At 44.2% G+C, this 17,813-nt stretch overlaps 1 protein-coding gene across 5 annotated transcripts in view; it reads right to left on the bottom strand.

Moving 5' to 3' along the window:
• SLC8A3 (solute carrier family 8 member A3) overlaps positions 1-17,813 on the bottom strand; it is a 128,038-nt gene that overhangs the window by 100,558 nt on the left and 9,667 nt on the right. For all 5 annotated transcript variants that reach the window (XM_037031548.1, XM_037031546.1, XM_037031549.1 and 2 more), the window contains exon 2: positions 4,585-6,430. In XM_037031548.1, the coding sequence (XP_036887443.1) occupies positions 4,585-6,368 (1,784 nt within the window). In that variant the 5' untranslated portion in view covers positions 6,369-6,430. The remainder of the gene's footprint in view (positions 1-4,584; positions 6,431-17,813) is intronic.

Raw genomic sequence — 17,813 nt, 5'->3', positions numbered from 1 at the left:
GGGGGAGATATAAAATTGGTAGCCTTCATAAACTCCTTTCCAGCACTTTCTTTCATATATAGCTGTATGATCTTGGACAAATCACTCTCCCTCTCTGGATCTCAGCTTCGTAATTTGTTTAAAAAAAAAAAAAACCTGTCAGATACCTTCCAGCTTGAACAGTCTAATTTTGTTGGAAAATCTGTGGCTCAGCTACTGCTCCCCTCTTCCTCGAAAGTGGCCTATGCTATTTAATTACAGCAGACCTTGGCATTTGCATATTTGACATCTGTGGTTTTGACTATTCCCAGAGACCCCAAAGGTCCATGAGCTGCAGTAATCTGTTATTTTGCAGAGACGTGCTGTGAGCCAGGGATACAGGAGCCAGTCACGTGTTTAGTGAGAGAGATTAACGTGCTGGCAGAACCCACGCCTCCCTGAGGTTTTGCTGTGTCTGCAGTAGGCTCAAAGGCCACAGTTCTCATAATGTACTGTAGTGGTAGTCATAAAGGTTGGGGATTCTTCCAGATCACAAAGACACAATAGTATCCCTCTCAAATGCCAAGGGTTTATTGTCACATGGGTTTAAAGTAATCATGTACCCACCCCCAGTCACCTACTTCGCTACCATCTCCTAATGGAGGTGACTTTAAAGACTTTAGTGGTGTGGTACACACAGCAAGGAGATTTCATTCCTCTTCTATTGAACTTATCACTACCACACCACTTCTCCCACGTGTTTTGATTTGTCTGTATGCCTGTGTCCTCTCCATCTGAGAAAAAGATCCTTGAGAGCTGAGATGCCAGCTTGTCTTATTTCTTATCCATATCTCCCAAGTACCTAGTATGCAACAGATATTTAGTGAATGTCTACTGAGTGGCCGAGCACCTTCTATGAGCAGGCATTTTGTTAACAGTGCATTTTCTTCACATTTGTATGTAATACTTAATTACACCCCTGCGAGATAGATATTATTATTCCTGTCACTCAAACAAAATATCTGGGACTCAGGTGAAGTGACTGCTCAAAATGATACAGCTGGTCAGTAATGGATTCACATCTGTCTGTCAGACTCCAAAGTTCATGTTCTTCCATCTTACCATCTTTGAAGAAGTAAAGCATAAAACCAAGTAAGTGAATTCACAGATCCAATATTATTGGTGGAGCACAGGCCTGGCTTCAACCTGGATAGATGTAGAGGAGTGTGGCGAGGGCAAAACTGACAGTGCTGCCAGGCCCGGTAGCTACATAAAATCAAGCCACATAAAGAGGGAGGGATGAGAAAGTGGACTTGTCGCAGGCATCACACAGCTTCTAAGAACCCGAGGCTGTCGATTTCAGTTTGCAGACTGGTACTGCAATTAGCAGGGTCTTGGGTAAGAGCTGGGTTCCAGCTGGGGTTGAATTGGACCTGGAAGTGGAAATTTCAGTAGGGAGTGGAAAGCAAGCACTCATGATTCAATTAAGCAAGTCATTCGAAAAGTCACATTCCTTCCTGAGGCTCATGGTTTGCTTGAGAGATTTGGAGCTTTTCAGCTCTAAGGTGGGAACAGCAGTATTGCAAGCTTGTTAGAAATGCAGAATCTCCAGCCCTACTCTAGACATTCTGAAACGTAATTTGCATTCTAGCAAGGTCCCTGGGTGGTTCATCAGCACACTAAAATCTGAGAAACACCACTCTAAAGAGATGCTAAGGTCCTTGCTGGCTCTAATATTTTAATCTTTTATGAGTTTACACTGGGAATCTCCATGGTAGTCAAAAAACTAGCATGCTTGTTAATGAGGGTCACATAGAAATCCAAGTAACATGATCACTTTGATGAGGTCTTCTGAAGATTATTGTTAATGCATCGACATTACTATTAATGGCCTCATACACTGAGCACATACCATGTACAAGGAACATTGCATACAATATCTTGAATCATCATTACAGTCTTGCAAGAGAAACATTATTATCCCCATTTTGCCAATGAGAAAATAATCTCATAAATTAATAAAATTCCCCCAAACTATATGGCTAAATTGATAGCAGAGACAGAACCCTAACCCAGAAAACTTAGATTCCGTGGTTTTTCTGCTACATTATACTGCCGCTAGTAAAATTACAATTTAAAATATCAAGGCCTGGCTGGTGTGGCTCAGTTGGTAGGGCACTGTCCCACAAACAAAAAAGTTGACAGTTCGATTCCTGGTCAGGGCACATGCTTAGGTTGCAGGCTCAGTCCCCAGTTGGGGCATGTACAGAAGGTAGTCAATCAATGTTTCTCTCTCTCATTAGTGTTCCTCTCACTCTCTTTCTCCCTTCCCTCCCCTCTCTCTAAAATAAAAAAAAATTAAGTATCAAACATAGGGTTGTGATGTGAGGAGAGACTAGCAGGTTTTGGACTCATTCTTCTGGCAAGAGGACCAAAGGGGCAGTCTAAGTCTACTGAAGTCTAGAAAAGTATGCAAAGGCATAAATGGGAATGCAGACTTGTTCACTAAACCCTAGGATACATGGACCAGAATCTCAAATCTGTTGATACACATTTAGAGCCAATATCACCCAGAAGCTGATTTATGTTTTCAAGCTGAAAACATAAATAGGAAGGTTTAACATATTCACAAGTCCTAGATGCACAACTGATTATTAATGGGACAGAGAAACTGGGAGCCAAGCCTCCATCTCCCAAAAACTACCCCTCAGTGCCCTTGGTAGACAGGTACTGAATTGGAGGAACCACAAGACTATCAAATTATGGCCAATACTGTGGTCTTGATGTCATTTAATGCCCAACAATAGCCTCTTAGATACTGACATTGCCATAAATGCATAAGAAATTTCAGAATGTCTTCCCAGGGAGAGCCTCTCCTGCATTTGCAAGTATAAACCCTCTCCTCCAAAGCACATATAAATGGACAGTATTCTCTAGAAGTCACATGTTTTTATTTATGCTAACAAATGACTATCTTTCCGAGCAAAGTGACTAAACAGAGCTCTAATAAATCAACTGGTCAATGGCTATTTCCCTTCAGGAAACAGCATTCCCTATCCCACCTTCGGCTAGTGCAAATATGACCTACAGTGAGTGGCCTATGTCAGTGATACAGAAAATCCTAGAGCTGGGAGGAACTGCAAAAAGATCTGACCCTGCCTCTAGGCATGCAAAGTGTTGTTATTCCCACTTTACAGATGAGACAGTTTACTTCTAGAGTGAAGACTAAATGGCTTGCCCAACATCACATTATTAGGAAGAAACTGAGGAAGGCCAAGAGCAGTAACCCAGGGATGACCCACTCGGCCCTGTTATTGGCAGAACCCAACCCCTTGTGAGCTCTGTCCCAAGCCTGGACCTGGGAAGAGGCTCTTCTATGACATCTCTCCCTTGGTTCTATGGACACCCTTCTCCATGAGTTCCTTTATGCTTCTGGAAGTTGTATGTTTCCACTTCCAACAGAGAAGTATTTTCAGCAGGTTCTTGGAGCAGTTTGACATCCCCCCTTCCTATAGAGTCCTCTTTTGCTCTTCACACCTTCTCCTGCTACTGCATATTGCTTGTGGCCACATGCAGGAATTCAGAGATAAGGTTCTCCTTTCTCATCCCCATCCTTCTTGGCCACCCTGGAAGGTCTACCCTCCCATAAGCTGAAGGTCCTAGAGAAAGTCATTCTGCTTTCTTCTTCACAGCTCTCTCTGAAAAAGGACAGAGCACCCAGTGCAAGGAGTTTCCATGGGGAGAGTTACTGAGGCAATAGACATGTGACACCCACAGAGTAAGGAGGACTAAATGGGGCAGTAACCTGAAAACTATTTCAGGAGAATTCCGGACTGTGAAAAGAGATGACCACACAAAAGATGTATTTCATCCCACAATTCTTAGGAGGCTTCTCCTTCACCACCTAGCCAGATTTTGGAGCTTAGACCTGTGACTAAAGACAGGTAGCTGCTGCCCTAGGAGCTCTGCTCCTCCAACACACATCCAGCACCCAGGCCAGCCTGACCCATCTCACCTAGACCGGGCCAGCCTCATAAGCTAGGCCGTAGGCATTTAAACGAGTTGCCAAGTTTCCATCAATTTTGCAATTTCCAAATTGAAAGAGAGGTACCTCGAATCTGGTTACATAATACAACTGCAATATGGCACTGGAAAAAAAAAGGCAATGCCACTTGCTTCCTTGAGGATGTCCTGACTGGGCTACTGCTGTCTCAGAGTGCAAAGGATTTGCTTCAATGCTCATCTAAACCCTTGGCATGAGGAGAGGAGGAAGGAGAGACCCAAACAGTCTCCTAGCTCTTACTTAGTCAAAATACTTCTTCAAAATCTGATATCAAAACTTCTGTCATCCCACACTCCACCAGCCATCATGTTGAGTTTCAGTAGATAAGAATCTGTGTCCTTAGATCCTGCCACTGGCTTCTTTGCCCAGAAACAATTTCAAATGAGAAAACTAAAGGAGAGTTTGGGGGCAAAACTGACGGTAGTGTCTGCTGATCCTGCATACCTGTGATGGAACCAAAGTTCAATATTAACACAGATACATGGAACATTTTAAAGAGCAGTGCAGAAGGACAGAAGGATATGGCAAAGGATGGGGGGATAGAATATTGAAAGGGTACTTACACAGTTTCATCATTCTTGAACTCCAGCTCCCCATACGTGTCTTCAAAATCCTCACCACCACCCTTAGCTGTCCCTTCTACTGTCCTAAAGGGGACGATGACTGTGCCCCGGGCACCTGATGTCCGCAGAACCTTGACCTCCATGACACCAATACTCTCACTGACATGAATAGTGTCACATTCAAAAGTGAAGATGCCTGCGTGGTCATCATCCAAGATAGTGACAGTGGCCACACAAGGAGACACCAAGACAGCCTGAGGTAAGGGAAGACTATTAAGTATAGGTGGAGACATCCCCTCCTCCAGCTGCTCCTCTTCTATGCGGACATTGCTCAACCTGACAAAGAAGTGTTCATCCTCCTCAAAAATGTCATCATCAATGATGCCCACAGAGAACTCCTTATGGGTCTCTCCTGGCTTCAGAATCAAGGTGCCCTCTGTGAATTCATAGTCAGCTCCTGCATTGGCAGAACCATCCTCTGTTTTGTAGTCCACATACATGGTCTTGGATGTGTCCCCCCCTTTCCTCACCACAGTCAGGAGGACAGCCCCACAGTTCTCCAGGCACTGGTAAGAGCACGGGTCAAAGAAGACCTTGGAGACAAAGTCCTCAGGCTCATCAGTGTGCACCTCACTCATGCTGGAAGACTTTTTGGCTTGTTCTGCAGCATGTTTCTTCAGGATATTGCCTGCGCCAGTCATCATACGGGTGGCTTGAATCCGGTAGAAGGCGCGGCTCTTCTGTTGATGGGAGAGAGCATAGTAATTGGCCATCTCTACCAGCTGATCTAAGTCCTTCTCTGGGTGTTTTTGCTTTAGATCCTTAAGAATCCGGATCATCTCCCTGCGGGACTCATCCACTTCCTTCCCTTCCAGGGGCACCAGATTTCCATCTAGGAAGTGGGAATTCATCATTTTCCCATCCATCTCAATGCCCTTGGGGTGGTCACCCTCTGTCTCTATGATAATTCCCCGGTGTTTATCTGTGCGGTACTTTTTGTGCATGTATTTGTAGAAGAGGAGTCGCCTATCTGCCAACCAGGCCAGAAGGACACACACTGGAAAAAAGAAGAGAGTGAGGAGGCCTTCCCAAACCTGGACCACACCAGGAGAGAAGACTGCCAGGATCATATAGAGCCAGATGTAGGCAAAGATGCTCCATGCAGCAGTGACGAAGAAAACTCGCAGGTGCTTGATCTTGCGAGTCTCTCCATCAGGGATCACATATACGCAGATGCCAATGATGATGAACATATTGAAGGCTGCACTGCCTACAATGGTAGACGGTCCTAGATCACCAGCAATGAACCCATGACCACACACCTCAATTAAAGAGAGGAGGATCTCAGGAGCAGAGGAACCCAGAGCCATAAGCGTCAGGTTGGAGACAGTTTCGTTCCACACCCGAATAGTTGTTGTGCTGGTCTCTCCATTGGGCTTTTTGATAGTCACCTCTCTCTCCTGAGAAGTGATGACTTCAATAGATGCCATGAAGCGGTCAGCAATGATGGATACTCCAAGGAACATGTATATCAGGGCCACAAAATAGACAATGACCCTGGCAATCTTATCCCCAAGGGAAGGGTTCTCTGGGTACCAGATTGGTAAGATAACACCCTCCTTGCAGTCTGAGGACCCTGAACAGGACTCATTGTTTTGCCCTGCGCTAGGGACATCCCCTGAGCCACCAGCCTCTGCCCGAAGACCATTCAGGAAGAGCGCAAAAGTAATCAGCCCAAAATGGAGGAAGGCAGAGGTGAGAGGCTGCAACCTTAACCACGCCATACACAAGACTTAGCCACTGGCTTCCACCACAGCACCAATGGTCCTCCTGATGGGCCAGAAACCTAGAAAAAAACAGAAAGGCAAGAAAAGGAATGAGGAAAAGGGAGATGGCAAATGGCAGGTTCCCACCAATACAGACTGATATTTCACCCCAAATGACATATTGAACCAACATATGGGACAGTCTCTCACTTGGGAAAATAGCTCCTTTGTCCTCAGGACCATCTGGTGAGACTTAAAATAGCCAGGAATGCTGGTAATGGAAACATAAGTGATGCCCGTCTTGTCCCATCTCCCAACCCTACTGTTATCTGTGAGAGTTCTAAAAGAATCTACTTAAAATAGGCCAAGAATGACCCAAATTTTGTCCCCACTTATACTATTGCTAGGGTTTTCAGCCTTCTTTACCTCACAGTCATCATACTCACGAATCTTGTATAACATAGGTTTGCAGGAGCGTATATTAAATTGAACTTTTATCATGTGCTAACCTCCAACATAGAACACCCTGTTTGTGTGCAGTTGAGTCCACTTGCGAGAAACTCCATCTCTCAGTGCAAAACTTCTGCAAGCAAGCTGTAATTCTAAGATTGCTGGGGAAATCAAAGAAGGTGATTCTGTGGTGAGTGCTACCTGCAGTGTAGCTAATCCGAGGCCCTGTAAACAATGTTCAGGACCTTCGGCAAAACGGGCTTATGAAACAGGTTTGGTATCCAATTACAGGAAGATGAAGACCAGTTAGCCACTCAAATTCCAAACCCAAACACTGAAAGAGCCAAGTAGTGGAAATCAGTGTTAATAAAACATGCAAGTGGCTCTCAAATAAGTTTATTTTTACATAGTAGACAAGATTTTAGGGTGAAATGCAGCTTCATCTGCTGGTCGCAAGTCATTAAAAGGTGAGCATAAGTTTGGAAGAAACTTAACTGAAACTACAGACCCATCTTCTTTCCACTCACTGCCTCATTCAGAGAGCATACAATGCAAATAACCGTGCAATAGCTTTTAAAAATAGCTACTCACCAATTTTTCCACCTCTGCTACAACCATGTGGGGTACTTTTAGTAACAGGAATGCTGATTCACATCTGCACAGTGCCTTAAGGATTCAAAATCTTTGTCTTCCATACCTGTTCCTCCTTTTCTGCGGTTTCCCACCTCAGAATATAGCACCTCCACCAGCACGGTTACTCATGCTAGAAAACAGGTAGTCTGCAAGCCTTCTTTCTCCTTCCCGTCCCTTATCCAATCCAGAACTAAATCCTATCAACTCTCCCTCGTCACCATTACAGCCCAAGACACCATGACTCCTCGCCTGAAGAATCTATGCAGAATCCACCAACCTGAGTTCACTGCTCCAACTCTTGCTGTTCTCTCTTCCATTTCTTCACAAAACCACAGTCATCTTCTTTGAAAAACCCAAACCTATGCTATCACTTCCCTATTTGAAACTCTTCATCAGTTTCCTCTTGCTTTTAATATAAAGCCCACAGTCCTTCCTGTGACCTACAAAGCCTGGCCTGAGCTACCTTCTTCATTCTTTCCCCCCTTTATCTTTTGCCACTCTCCCTCTTACTACCTTTCAGCAATAATGGACTTATATTGGTTTTTTTCCACCTCAGGACCTTTGCACATGACATCACCCATGCATGCCTGATGTGACAGTTTCTTCTTTGCGTCCACACTCTTACCAATCCTTTAGATCACAGCTTCAATGACACTTTCTCAGAAAAACTTTTACTCACCCCCCAAAATGGTCAACTCCTCAAGTCATGTCCCCTCATCATACTCTTTACCTTTTCTTCATGGCCTTTATAAAACTTTGAATATGATTTTTTGTGTGAGATTATATGATTAATATCTCACCCATCCACTAAACTGTGAATGATATAAAGGCAGAGACTCTGTCTATTCTGTTTATCATGGTATTCTAAGTAATTAGTTAGTAACTGATCAGTAAATGTATGTTTTTGGAATACATATATTGTAGTCACTAAGGTAGTTTCCTCAGTGCTATGAATTTGAATTGTGTCCCCCTCCCCCATGAAATCCATGTGTTGAAGCCCTAAGCCCCTATGTGACTGTGCAGTGAGATGGGCTTTTAGGAGGTTATTGGGGTATGAGGTCAAAGGGCAAGGGGTAGGGCCATAATCTGATAAGATTTGTGACCTTATAAAAAGATAAAGAGAGAGAAAAAGAGAGAGATTTCCATCATGTGAGGACATACAACAAAGTGGCCATCTATAAGCCAGAGGAAAGCTCTTGCCAGAAACTGAATTGGCCAGCACCGTGATCTTGGACATCCTAACCTCCAGAATTGTGAGACAATTAATTTCTATTTTTTTAATATATTTTATTGATTATACCATTACAGTTGTTCTATTCCCCCCCTTCATTCCCCTCCACCCGCACCCTCCCTCCCCCACCATTCTCCCCCCCTTAGTTTATAACCACGTGTCTCAAGTTCTTTGGATTCTATATTTCCCCCATTATTCTCGCCCTCCCCCCATCTATTTTCTGCCTACCATCTATGCTATTTTCTGTGCCTTCTCCCCCCTTCTCCCCCTCCCACCCCCCTCTTTCTAACTCTCCATGTGTTCTTCATTTCTATGGTTCCACTCCTGATCTAGCTGTCCTCTTGGTTTGCTTTTGTTTTAGGTGTAGTTGTTAATAACTGTGAGTTTGCTGTCCTTTCACTGTTCATATTTTTCATCTTCTTTTTCTTATATAAGTCCCTTTAGCATTTCATATAATAAGGGCTTGGTGATGATGAACTCCTTGAACTTGACCTTATCTGAGAAGCACTTTATCTGTCCTTCCATTCTAAATGAAAGTTTTGCTGGATAAAGCAATCTTGGCTGTAGGTCTTTGGATTTCATGACTTGGAATACTTCTTTCCAGCCCCTTCTTGCCTGTAAGGTCTCTTTTGAGAAATCCGCTGACAGTCTGATGGGTACTCCTTTGTAGGTGACTGTCCCCTTATCCCTTGATGCTTCTAGGATTCTCTCCTTCATTTTGGTCTTGGCTAATGTAATTATGATGTGCCTTGGTGTGTTCCTTCTTGGGTCCAACTTCTTTGGCACTCTCTGAGCTTCCTGGATTTCCTGGAAGTCTATTTCCTTTGCCAGACTGGGGAAGTTCTCCTTTATTATTTGTTCAAATACGTTTTCCACTCGTGGCTGTTTCTTTCCCCCTTCTGGTACCCCTATAATTCGGATGTTGGAACGTTTAAAGATGTCCTGGAGGTTCCTAAGCCTCTCCTCATTTTTTTGAATTCTCATTTCTTCATTCCTTTCTGGTGGGATGTTTTGTTCTTCCTTCTGGTCCATTCCATTGATTTGAGTCCCAGTTTCCTTTCCATCACTATTGGTTTCCTGTGCATCTCCCTTCATTTCAATTAGTTTAGCCTTCATATGTTCCTCTAATTTGTGACTTTGTTCCTCTAATTTGTGACTATAATCTACCAGTTCTGTGAGCATCCTGATAAATAGTGTCCTGAATTGTGCTTCTGAGAGGCTGGCAATTTCTTGGTCGCTTAGAGTTATTGGCTCTGGGACTTTGAGTTCTTCTTGCACCATCTTTCGGGTTGTTCGTGCCTGTTCCATAGCAGGATCAGAGCCCTAAAGTGTTCACTAGAACAGGGCAACTAAGTCGCTGGGTTGTGATGCTGTATGTGGGGGCGGGGTCAAAGAGGGACTATGGCGTCCTGTCCGCCTCCGGCTGCCACAGCCCTTACCGGTGCCGCAGTTGCTGCCATCACCGGGCCCACGCGTTTCGTCCCACTGCATGTGAGTGTGCCACCGCCGTCAGCCCTCACCCCCTGGGGCCTGCGTGGTCTGTCTCACTGTGTGCGAATATGCGCCCGTGGTCTGCCCCGCACCCCAACTAGTTCCTGTCTGCCTGCGCGCCTGGGTCGGGGGCCCTGTCCTGCCCGACCCTGCTCGCTGCTGGCTCCGCCCCTCTTACCGTCCCCGTTGAACGGTTAGATGTAGTCGGACTTCCATATAATTCAATTTTCTGTCCTTTGGTTGTGTCTTTGTTTCTCCAAACCTTTGTTGTATTCAAACTTGGTTGTGGGAGAAGGCACAGTGTTTCCCCCTATGCCTCCATCTTGGCGGAAGTCCTAATTTCTATTGTTTAAGCCACCCAGGCTATGGTATTTTGTTATGGCAGCCTGACTCAACTAATATACTCCAATGTTAGCCTTCTTTAAAGACATTTTATGATCTGAATTATGGCCATTTACTTTAGGAATAGAATATACAGGTCTCATGGACAAATCCTTACTTGATTTTAGAGGCTATTAGGACCCCTTTAAACTCCCAAGGCATGTTGTACTCAAAGAGAAATTCCCTTCAGGACACAGTACGCCTTGGTACACACTATAATCTTGAAGGCCTTACCCCCAAAAGGCTGTGTGGATTGACCTGGTTTCATATTCCCCAGGATGGCAGCCAAGTGCTGAGGCCCACATTCCCCACTCGCCCAGGTACTGGGGGGTCATCACAAAAGGTGCTTTGGGCTTTGACCTTACTCAGAAGAGAAAAGGTTCCAAGACTGATTATGGAAGAGGAGGGTGAGTAAAGGTGTTCAACACCCATATTCACAGATTGAAAAAGCGCTCATAATCTGTGATGTATACAGAGACCCCATTCACAGGCTTGGTACTCACCCGTTCAGGAGAAATGTGGACAGAGAAGGATCTTGGCACCCTGCCTTGACCTCTGGAAACCCCACACTTTGTGGATTCTTACGAGCCCCATGCAAGAGGAGACAGAAGGTGGGCACAGCTGGAGCAGCTCTTTGATCAAGAGCCAACAAGGTGACAGGAGGTGGCAGCTGCGCAGACCAGCCCACACCAAGAAGGTAGGCTATGCACAGGTTAGGGAAGAGAGCTGGCCTTCTGTAGCCAAAGGACATGGAACATCGAAGCAGTCATGTTATCCTGGTTAATGGGGATAAGAACTCTCTTCCTCCCAGCCACCAAGAAAATGGAGAAGGATCATGGTCTTTGCTCTCCTCAGTTCTTATGGATACCTGTGGCAACAGGTTTTAATGGGAACTAAGCTATCAGGTGTTCAGAATCAGAGGTCTGTTTAGAAAGACTTTTTTCTTTCTGAAGAAAGAAAAATGAACTGAAGGAAAGGATGAAAGAAAACAAGGCAAGAAGGAGGCTAGTTAGTAAAATGCCTGCATCAAGTTCTTGGAATTGAAGATGTAAAATGACTTGTGATTCCCAGTTGTCCTTACCAGCCCTGCCAGAAATGGTTTATGCCTGAGACTTGAGAGGAAGATGATCAAGCAAATGGTAATTTTTTTGTGCTTCAGACACCGGCTGAGACAGATCCTGGGGGTCTGCCCCAGCTTCTTAGAGACCTAAATGGTTCCAGAAGGCTCTTAATCAGCCCTAAGGTATACTCAGAGATAAAACTCAGCTTGAGAACCCCCAGAACCAACCCAAATACTGAAGATATTAATAGCAATAACTAACACTTAAAACTGCTTATTGCGTGATAATGCTGAGCATTTCCTCAGTTAATCTTCACAACAATCCTATAAGATTAGTACTATTTTATCCTTATTTGATGTTTTATGAAATTGAGTCTTAGTTAAGCTATTTACTCAAAGTATAAAGCAAGGAAGTAGTCAAGCTGAAACTCACACACAGATGACATACAATTTATGGTTTTAACATTCCTTTTTACTAAAATGTCCCATTTTGTTATAGAACATCCATGACCCCCAATCAGTTTCTAGTCCCTTGGGGACTTGGAAGCCTTATGACTACCCCACACACCGTAACAGGAGAGAGTAGCCATTTGGTACACTTGCCTACTCCCCAGGCTTACAGGGGGGTGCGAGATTTGGTTGCCTAACACAGTCTCCCACCCAAATGTTCTCCTTCTATCAGTTAATTTTTACAAAAATCAATAAAAGCTAGTGATTTGCCAGGCCTGGTGCTAGAGGCTGGTAGATAAAATGAAAAATAAGATTCAGGGTTTGCTCTCGAAGGTGCAACCTAACAAGGATGGATAGCTGCACAAACAGGCACTTTTACTATAATAAGTTAAGGTAGGGGCAGAATGCTGTGAGAATGCAAGCGGGCCACTGAGTCAGTGTGGGCAGCCAGGGTGGCATTCTGAAGGAGGTGATCCCTGAAATGAGTCTTTAAGCATGAGTGAGCTCTAGTAAAAAAAAATAAAGTGGGAACGGCATTCGAGTTAAAGTGAACAGCCCAAGCAGAGACGCAAAGACATGGAAAGCCTGCTGTATGCATGGGATTACACAGAATTCAGTGTGAAGCAGGAGGGGCGGAGATGGGTGTGCAGCAGACTGGACACATAGGGAGGACTGAATTTACCGTGTCTTCTATGTCGGACTGGGAAAATGGTATTGTATCCTAAAGGCAGTGACAAGCCAACGATAGGATTTTAAACAGGAGAATGACATGGTCTGATTCGTCATTCAGAAAAACCAATTCAGCTAAAGGGTTTAGGATGGCTGAAGATGGACAAGACCGGAGCAGGAAGATCAGTTAGAAATCTATAGGAAACAGAACAGATACAGATAAAGAGGGAGGGCCTAGGGTATATTCTGCAAACGATGACCCTGTGTCCCCATGTCACATTCTTCTTCCTTGGCTGAACAGATGCCCAGGCTCAGCCCACAGCCTCTCTCATCTCTTTCCTGGATTATTTTCCTAACACCCCCGGGGCCATCTGCAAGGTGTCTGTGTCCTCAGCAGTGGCTCCTGACATCTTTTAATATCACTGGCAAATTTAATTAAAGTCACTGTTCCTCTGCTCTTCCAGATCATTAATAAAACAGAGCCACCAGGCCAGACTAAGCAAATTCTCCCTTTGCTACGCCCTCCACTTTCTCCAATGGGGACACCGCTCTGGGCCTGTCACTGGCCTGTGTAGAGTCATCCTGCTCTGCTTCTAAATCTGGGCCCCTGCACAGGCATCTCAGCCAATTTACATTAAAATTTTAAGTGCAGCCAGACTGCACTGGATCCAATGTGTCACTTGTGTCCAAAAGCACTACGTCTTCTCCTGCACTTCCTCTGGCCACAGGGGATAAGAGATAGTGCAGAGTCCTCTGTGGTAACGCACCCCCACGCCCATGCCCACCCACAAATACAGCAACTAAATTCCCTGCACTTCAAGAGTAGGAAATATGGTCACATATTCCAGTTGCTTACGTAGTTTGACATCACAACTAGAGGAAAATATAACAAGGTTTTTTGTGCATCATCACTTTGAATCTTCACAGTAAAGAAAGTATTATCATCATCACATCTGTTTTACAGATAAGCAAATTGAGCTCATAAAGATTAATTTGCCCAAGATCATAGTTAGTAAGTAAAAAAATGAACATGTGCATCCTGGAAGCCTGACTCCAGAGCACATGGTATCAACCACTGTGCTTGGTATGTACCCTGGATGTGGGGGCCCCTTTGAACAAGGGCCTAAGGAGGGCAGGGTGAGTCTTTCTGGACATGGAGGCCTCACCTCAAGCTTGGGAGCTCTACATACTTCATGAGGCACAGAACAGTGGTAGAGCCCCAAACTGGAAAGCAAGACGAAAGAACTTCCTTCCCAGCTGGGCTTCAATAAGCTGTGAGACTTTGAAGAGTCAGTGAACCTCTCAGGGCACTAGTTTCCCCAACCAGAAAATTCAGGTTAGGTTGGATGATCTCCGTGGTTCCATTAAAACAAAGAAGCTTTGATTGCAGGCAGCCTGTCTTTCAAGTGGCAAAGAAGTGAAGGGGCATGCATATCTGAGTTAAGTTGGACCCAAATAATATAAGAACCAGGCACAAACTTGAGTCTCACATACGGACCTCAGTGGATAAGAGAGTAGGGGAAGGTGGTAGGAAAAGGGAGGCCAAAAGAAAGTCAAGGAGAGCCAACGTTTTGGATTTACCAAAACACATTGGATCAAATCCATTTTTTGAACTGCTCTTTGAATGCCCATTTTGGGCCAAGCACTGTGCTAGCAATTGGGAGTGCAGCCATGAACAAGCTACACCATATCCCCAACCTTAGAGAGTTTGCCTTCTGATGAGGGACAGAGACAAACAAGTAATTACGGGAAAAATGGATTACAGTGATGTCATGGGAAGTAATATCTGTTTCTCGTTCTGCTCTAAGCTCTCAGGTTGGTTGCTGCACAAAACCATGTGGGCAGTGGCTGCAATGCAGCGTGGCTTTATAACACAGACAATCTTGCAGTGATACATAGTACAGTGTTTTACTGTTTTTGCTTCTCCAATCTCGTGCAATTGTCGTATTTTGCCTTCTCTGACGGCCTTCAAGTCCTTAGTGGCATCCAAACCATATGATCATTTCATGGAAGCCTGACTCGAGTCCCCCTTCTACCTGCTCTGAGAAGCCTTCCCGGACAATGCCCTCTTCTTCCCCTTTCCAAATGAGTCATTTATTCCCATGACCCTGTCCCTGTAGCACTTTGATCACCACTGACGCACATGTCACACTGACCTGGGCTTACCTGTTCACATAGTTATTGTCTACACTAACGTAAACTCCCTGAGGGATTTCAACTCAGTATAGGGACTTTATCTGAGAGGTGGGGGACAAAAAAGTGGTCACAGTCGGTGGAAATAGATTTCAAGTGGAAATCTACTGATAAGACTCAGAAGTAGGACTTGACTTCTGATATTCTTTCTGCCTCTAAAATTCTATGATTTAAAGCCTTGTTGACTCTATGATTCTAAGGTTTACTTTTGTCAGACTCTGTGGAAGCCAGAGGACTTTGCCTTCTGCAAGTTCTTGACAGATCTAGGGAGTTATAAACAATGACTGGGTGGACCAGAGACATAGGAAAAGGAAGGGGGCCTGAGAGAGAGAAAAAGCATGGGCTTTGCACACTCAATTTAAGCTCTGCTATTCCCACTGCTGGATCTACATCTGCATTTAAGTCACCCCCCAAGGTGGAGGCACTAGTGAAGTTGAACCACATGCTAGAGAGGGCCGTGCATTAGGATAACTTTGGAGCTCTAAAAAATACAGACATCTGGATCCTACTCCAGACCTAAGTTCTGGACTCTCTGGGAGTTGAGGCTCAATATTTAGGTTTTTTAAAAGTTCCTTAGTTGATTTTGAGGTGCAGCCAAAGTGGAAAATGCTAGGAAAGAAGACAGGAACTTGGTCTGACTATGACATTTGCATCTCAGGGATTTCAACTATTAAGGCCTTTCTTTGGACCAGGAGAAGAACTCCCAGTGCACCATGAGTTGACTTACAAATGGGTACTATAAAGCCTTTCTACACATTGGACAAACACCCCACCATCTTACACTCTCACTTACTTTCCTACCTTGCCAAGAACAGTCCACGTCAACTCCCTACACACATAAAGTAGATTTTCTCTTTGTCTCTCCTTAAACACTTTTACTAAGGAAATGTGAAAGATCCAGAGGTTCCTTATCTTCATAGGAAAATGATGATACTCAACCATGTTTATCAAGACATGTTTCTAGTTGTTTTTCTTCTCAGTGACATTAGCTTAAGTTCACTTGTCCACACTTTTTCCCAGTACCCTTTTGTTTGTTTATTTATTTGTTCATTTATTTATTCATGCATGCATGCAAGCATTTGCATGAAACCCAGTCTACATGCTGCAGGTTGACTTTCACTAAAATTATGGTGAAAAAATTTACTCTGATTTTTGCCCAACTCATTTTTTGCACCCTCAAAAAATTACAACAGAAGTCCCTGGGGGGTAGAAATGTTTATCTGTTTGGCATTTATGTATCCTCAGTGTTTATATCAGTGCCTAGCACATAGCAGGTGCTCACTACATATTTGTTGAATAAATACATACATTGACTAAATGTGCAAAAATAGAAGGTATAGTATCCAGCAATTTCTACCACTCTTGGCAGTGTTCAGATGGAACATCCAATCCATCAGGGAAGCTATGAGAAAGATTTCTCAAATCTGAGTAATATGAACAAACTATAATCCCCTTCAAGAACACATTTCACTGGAGAACAGTGACAAAAATAACAAACAATTACAACTAAACACGTACTAGGGTTAGAAGCACGTGAGATGGGTAAGAGGCATAGAGGAAGGAAGGTCTAATGTTGCCTGAGATTGTCAGGACCAGTTTCATGAGCCAGGCAACTTTAGGTCTAGGATTTGTAGAAAAAACAGGAGTTAACTGGGTAGAGGCCAGTGAATCTCAAACAAAAGTAAGAGAAAGCCGATCCTAAAGAGAATGGCAGCCTGAATGAGCAGGGTTTGTTTTTAAAAGGGTGAGCAATGTGACTGAAGGACAGAGAAGTTGAGAAAAAGATGCAAAAATCAGTGAGGACTGGCTCATAAAAAGGCCTTGTGTACCCAGCCAAGGAATTGGGACATTTTCTTGGAAGCGATAAGGAACCACTGAAAGTTTTTTAATCATAGGAGAGACAAGATCAATGGTTTTTCTTTGAATCGCACACCTAGAGTGATGACAGTGTGGAAACTGGATAGGTGGAAAAAAGCAGGGCAAGACAAGGAGGTGGGAAGACTAGCTTGGAGTCTCTCATGGCATTTGAGAGAAACACGATCAGAACCTAAGCAGAAAAAGAGAGAGTAGGCTTGCTGAGGAAGGTGTGGATTGAAGAGCACTTTCAAAAGCAGGGTCAGTACATGTTGGAGACCAACTGAAAACAGAAGAGGATGGTGGAAGAAGAAGGAAGAGGCATAGCAAGGACCAAACCACTTTGGGCGCCTTCTTCATCCCACTGGTCTTGCAAAGTTCCTCCTGATTCTGACATCTTCAGGCACAAAGAGATGGAAGCTGAAGGAATCAACACAAAACCACTGAACTTATACACATTTAGCTTCAGGAATGTCCTATGACTGTGAGACAAATGAGGCCACTGAGAGTTCTGGGCTCTCCAGGAAGAGAGCAGGAAGGCCCTGGACTTCAAACGAGACACCAGAGTGCTCCTTGGTTTGGTCGACATGATAACTATCTGCTATTTGCGGATTCAATAGTCCAGATGGTGGTAAGCTCTGGAGATGCAGTGATGAAGCAGGTCTTGTCTCTGCTGTGGAGAAGTGCATACAAAAGTACACAAGATCGATATCTAAATGTGAGAAAAAGGTTTCGGGAATCGTGAACACTGAGAGCATCATGGAGGTGGTAGATGGGATCTCTTATGTCTATTCCAAAGGAGAAGGCAGTTTCACATAGAAGGAAATGAAATTGTGAGATGCACTGCCCCTGTGAAATGTAACTACCTAAAAAAAAATAAAAAGCATTTTAAAAGGTCCAAAATATTGAGATTAACTCAAACCCCAGACTGACTACAAGAAAGTCTGACTCCACTCACTGATTCATTTGCCGAGCACTTGCTATATGCCCATCCCAGTTGTAGGTTTGTGAGGACCATTTCTGCCTGGATGTGTTAACGTTACTGGGTTAC

The sequence above is a fragment of the Sturnira hondurensis genome, unplaced genomic scaffold (genome assembly GCF_014824575.4).
Source record: "Sturnira hondurensis isolate 20B ecotype Veracruz unplaced genomic scaffold, ASM1482457v3 Scaffold0021143, whole genome shotgun sequence".
Classification (NCBI taxonomy): domain Eukaryota; kingdom Metazoa; phylum Chordata; class Mammalia; order Chiroptera; family Phyllostomidae; genus Sturnira; species Sturnira hondurensis.
This window is presented reverse-complemented; position numbering and strand designations above follow the sequence as displayed.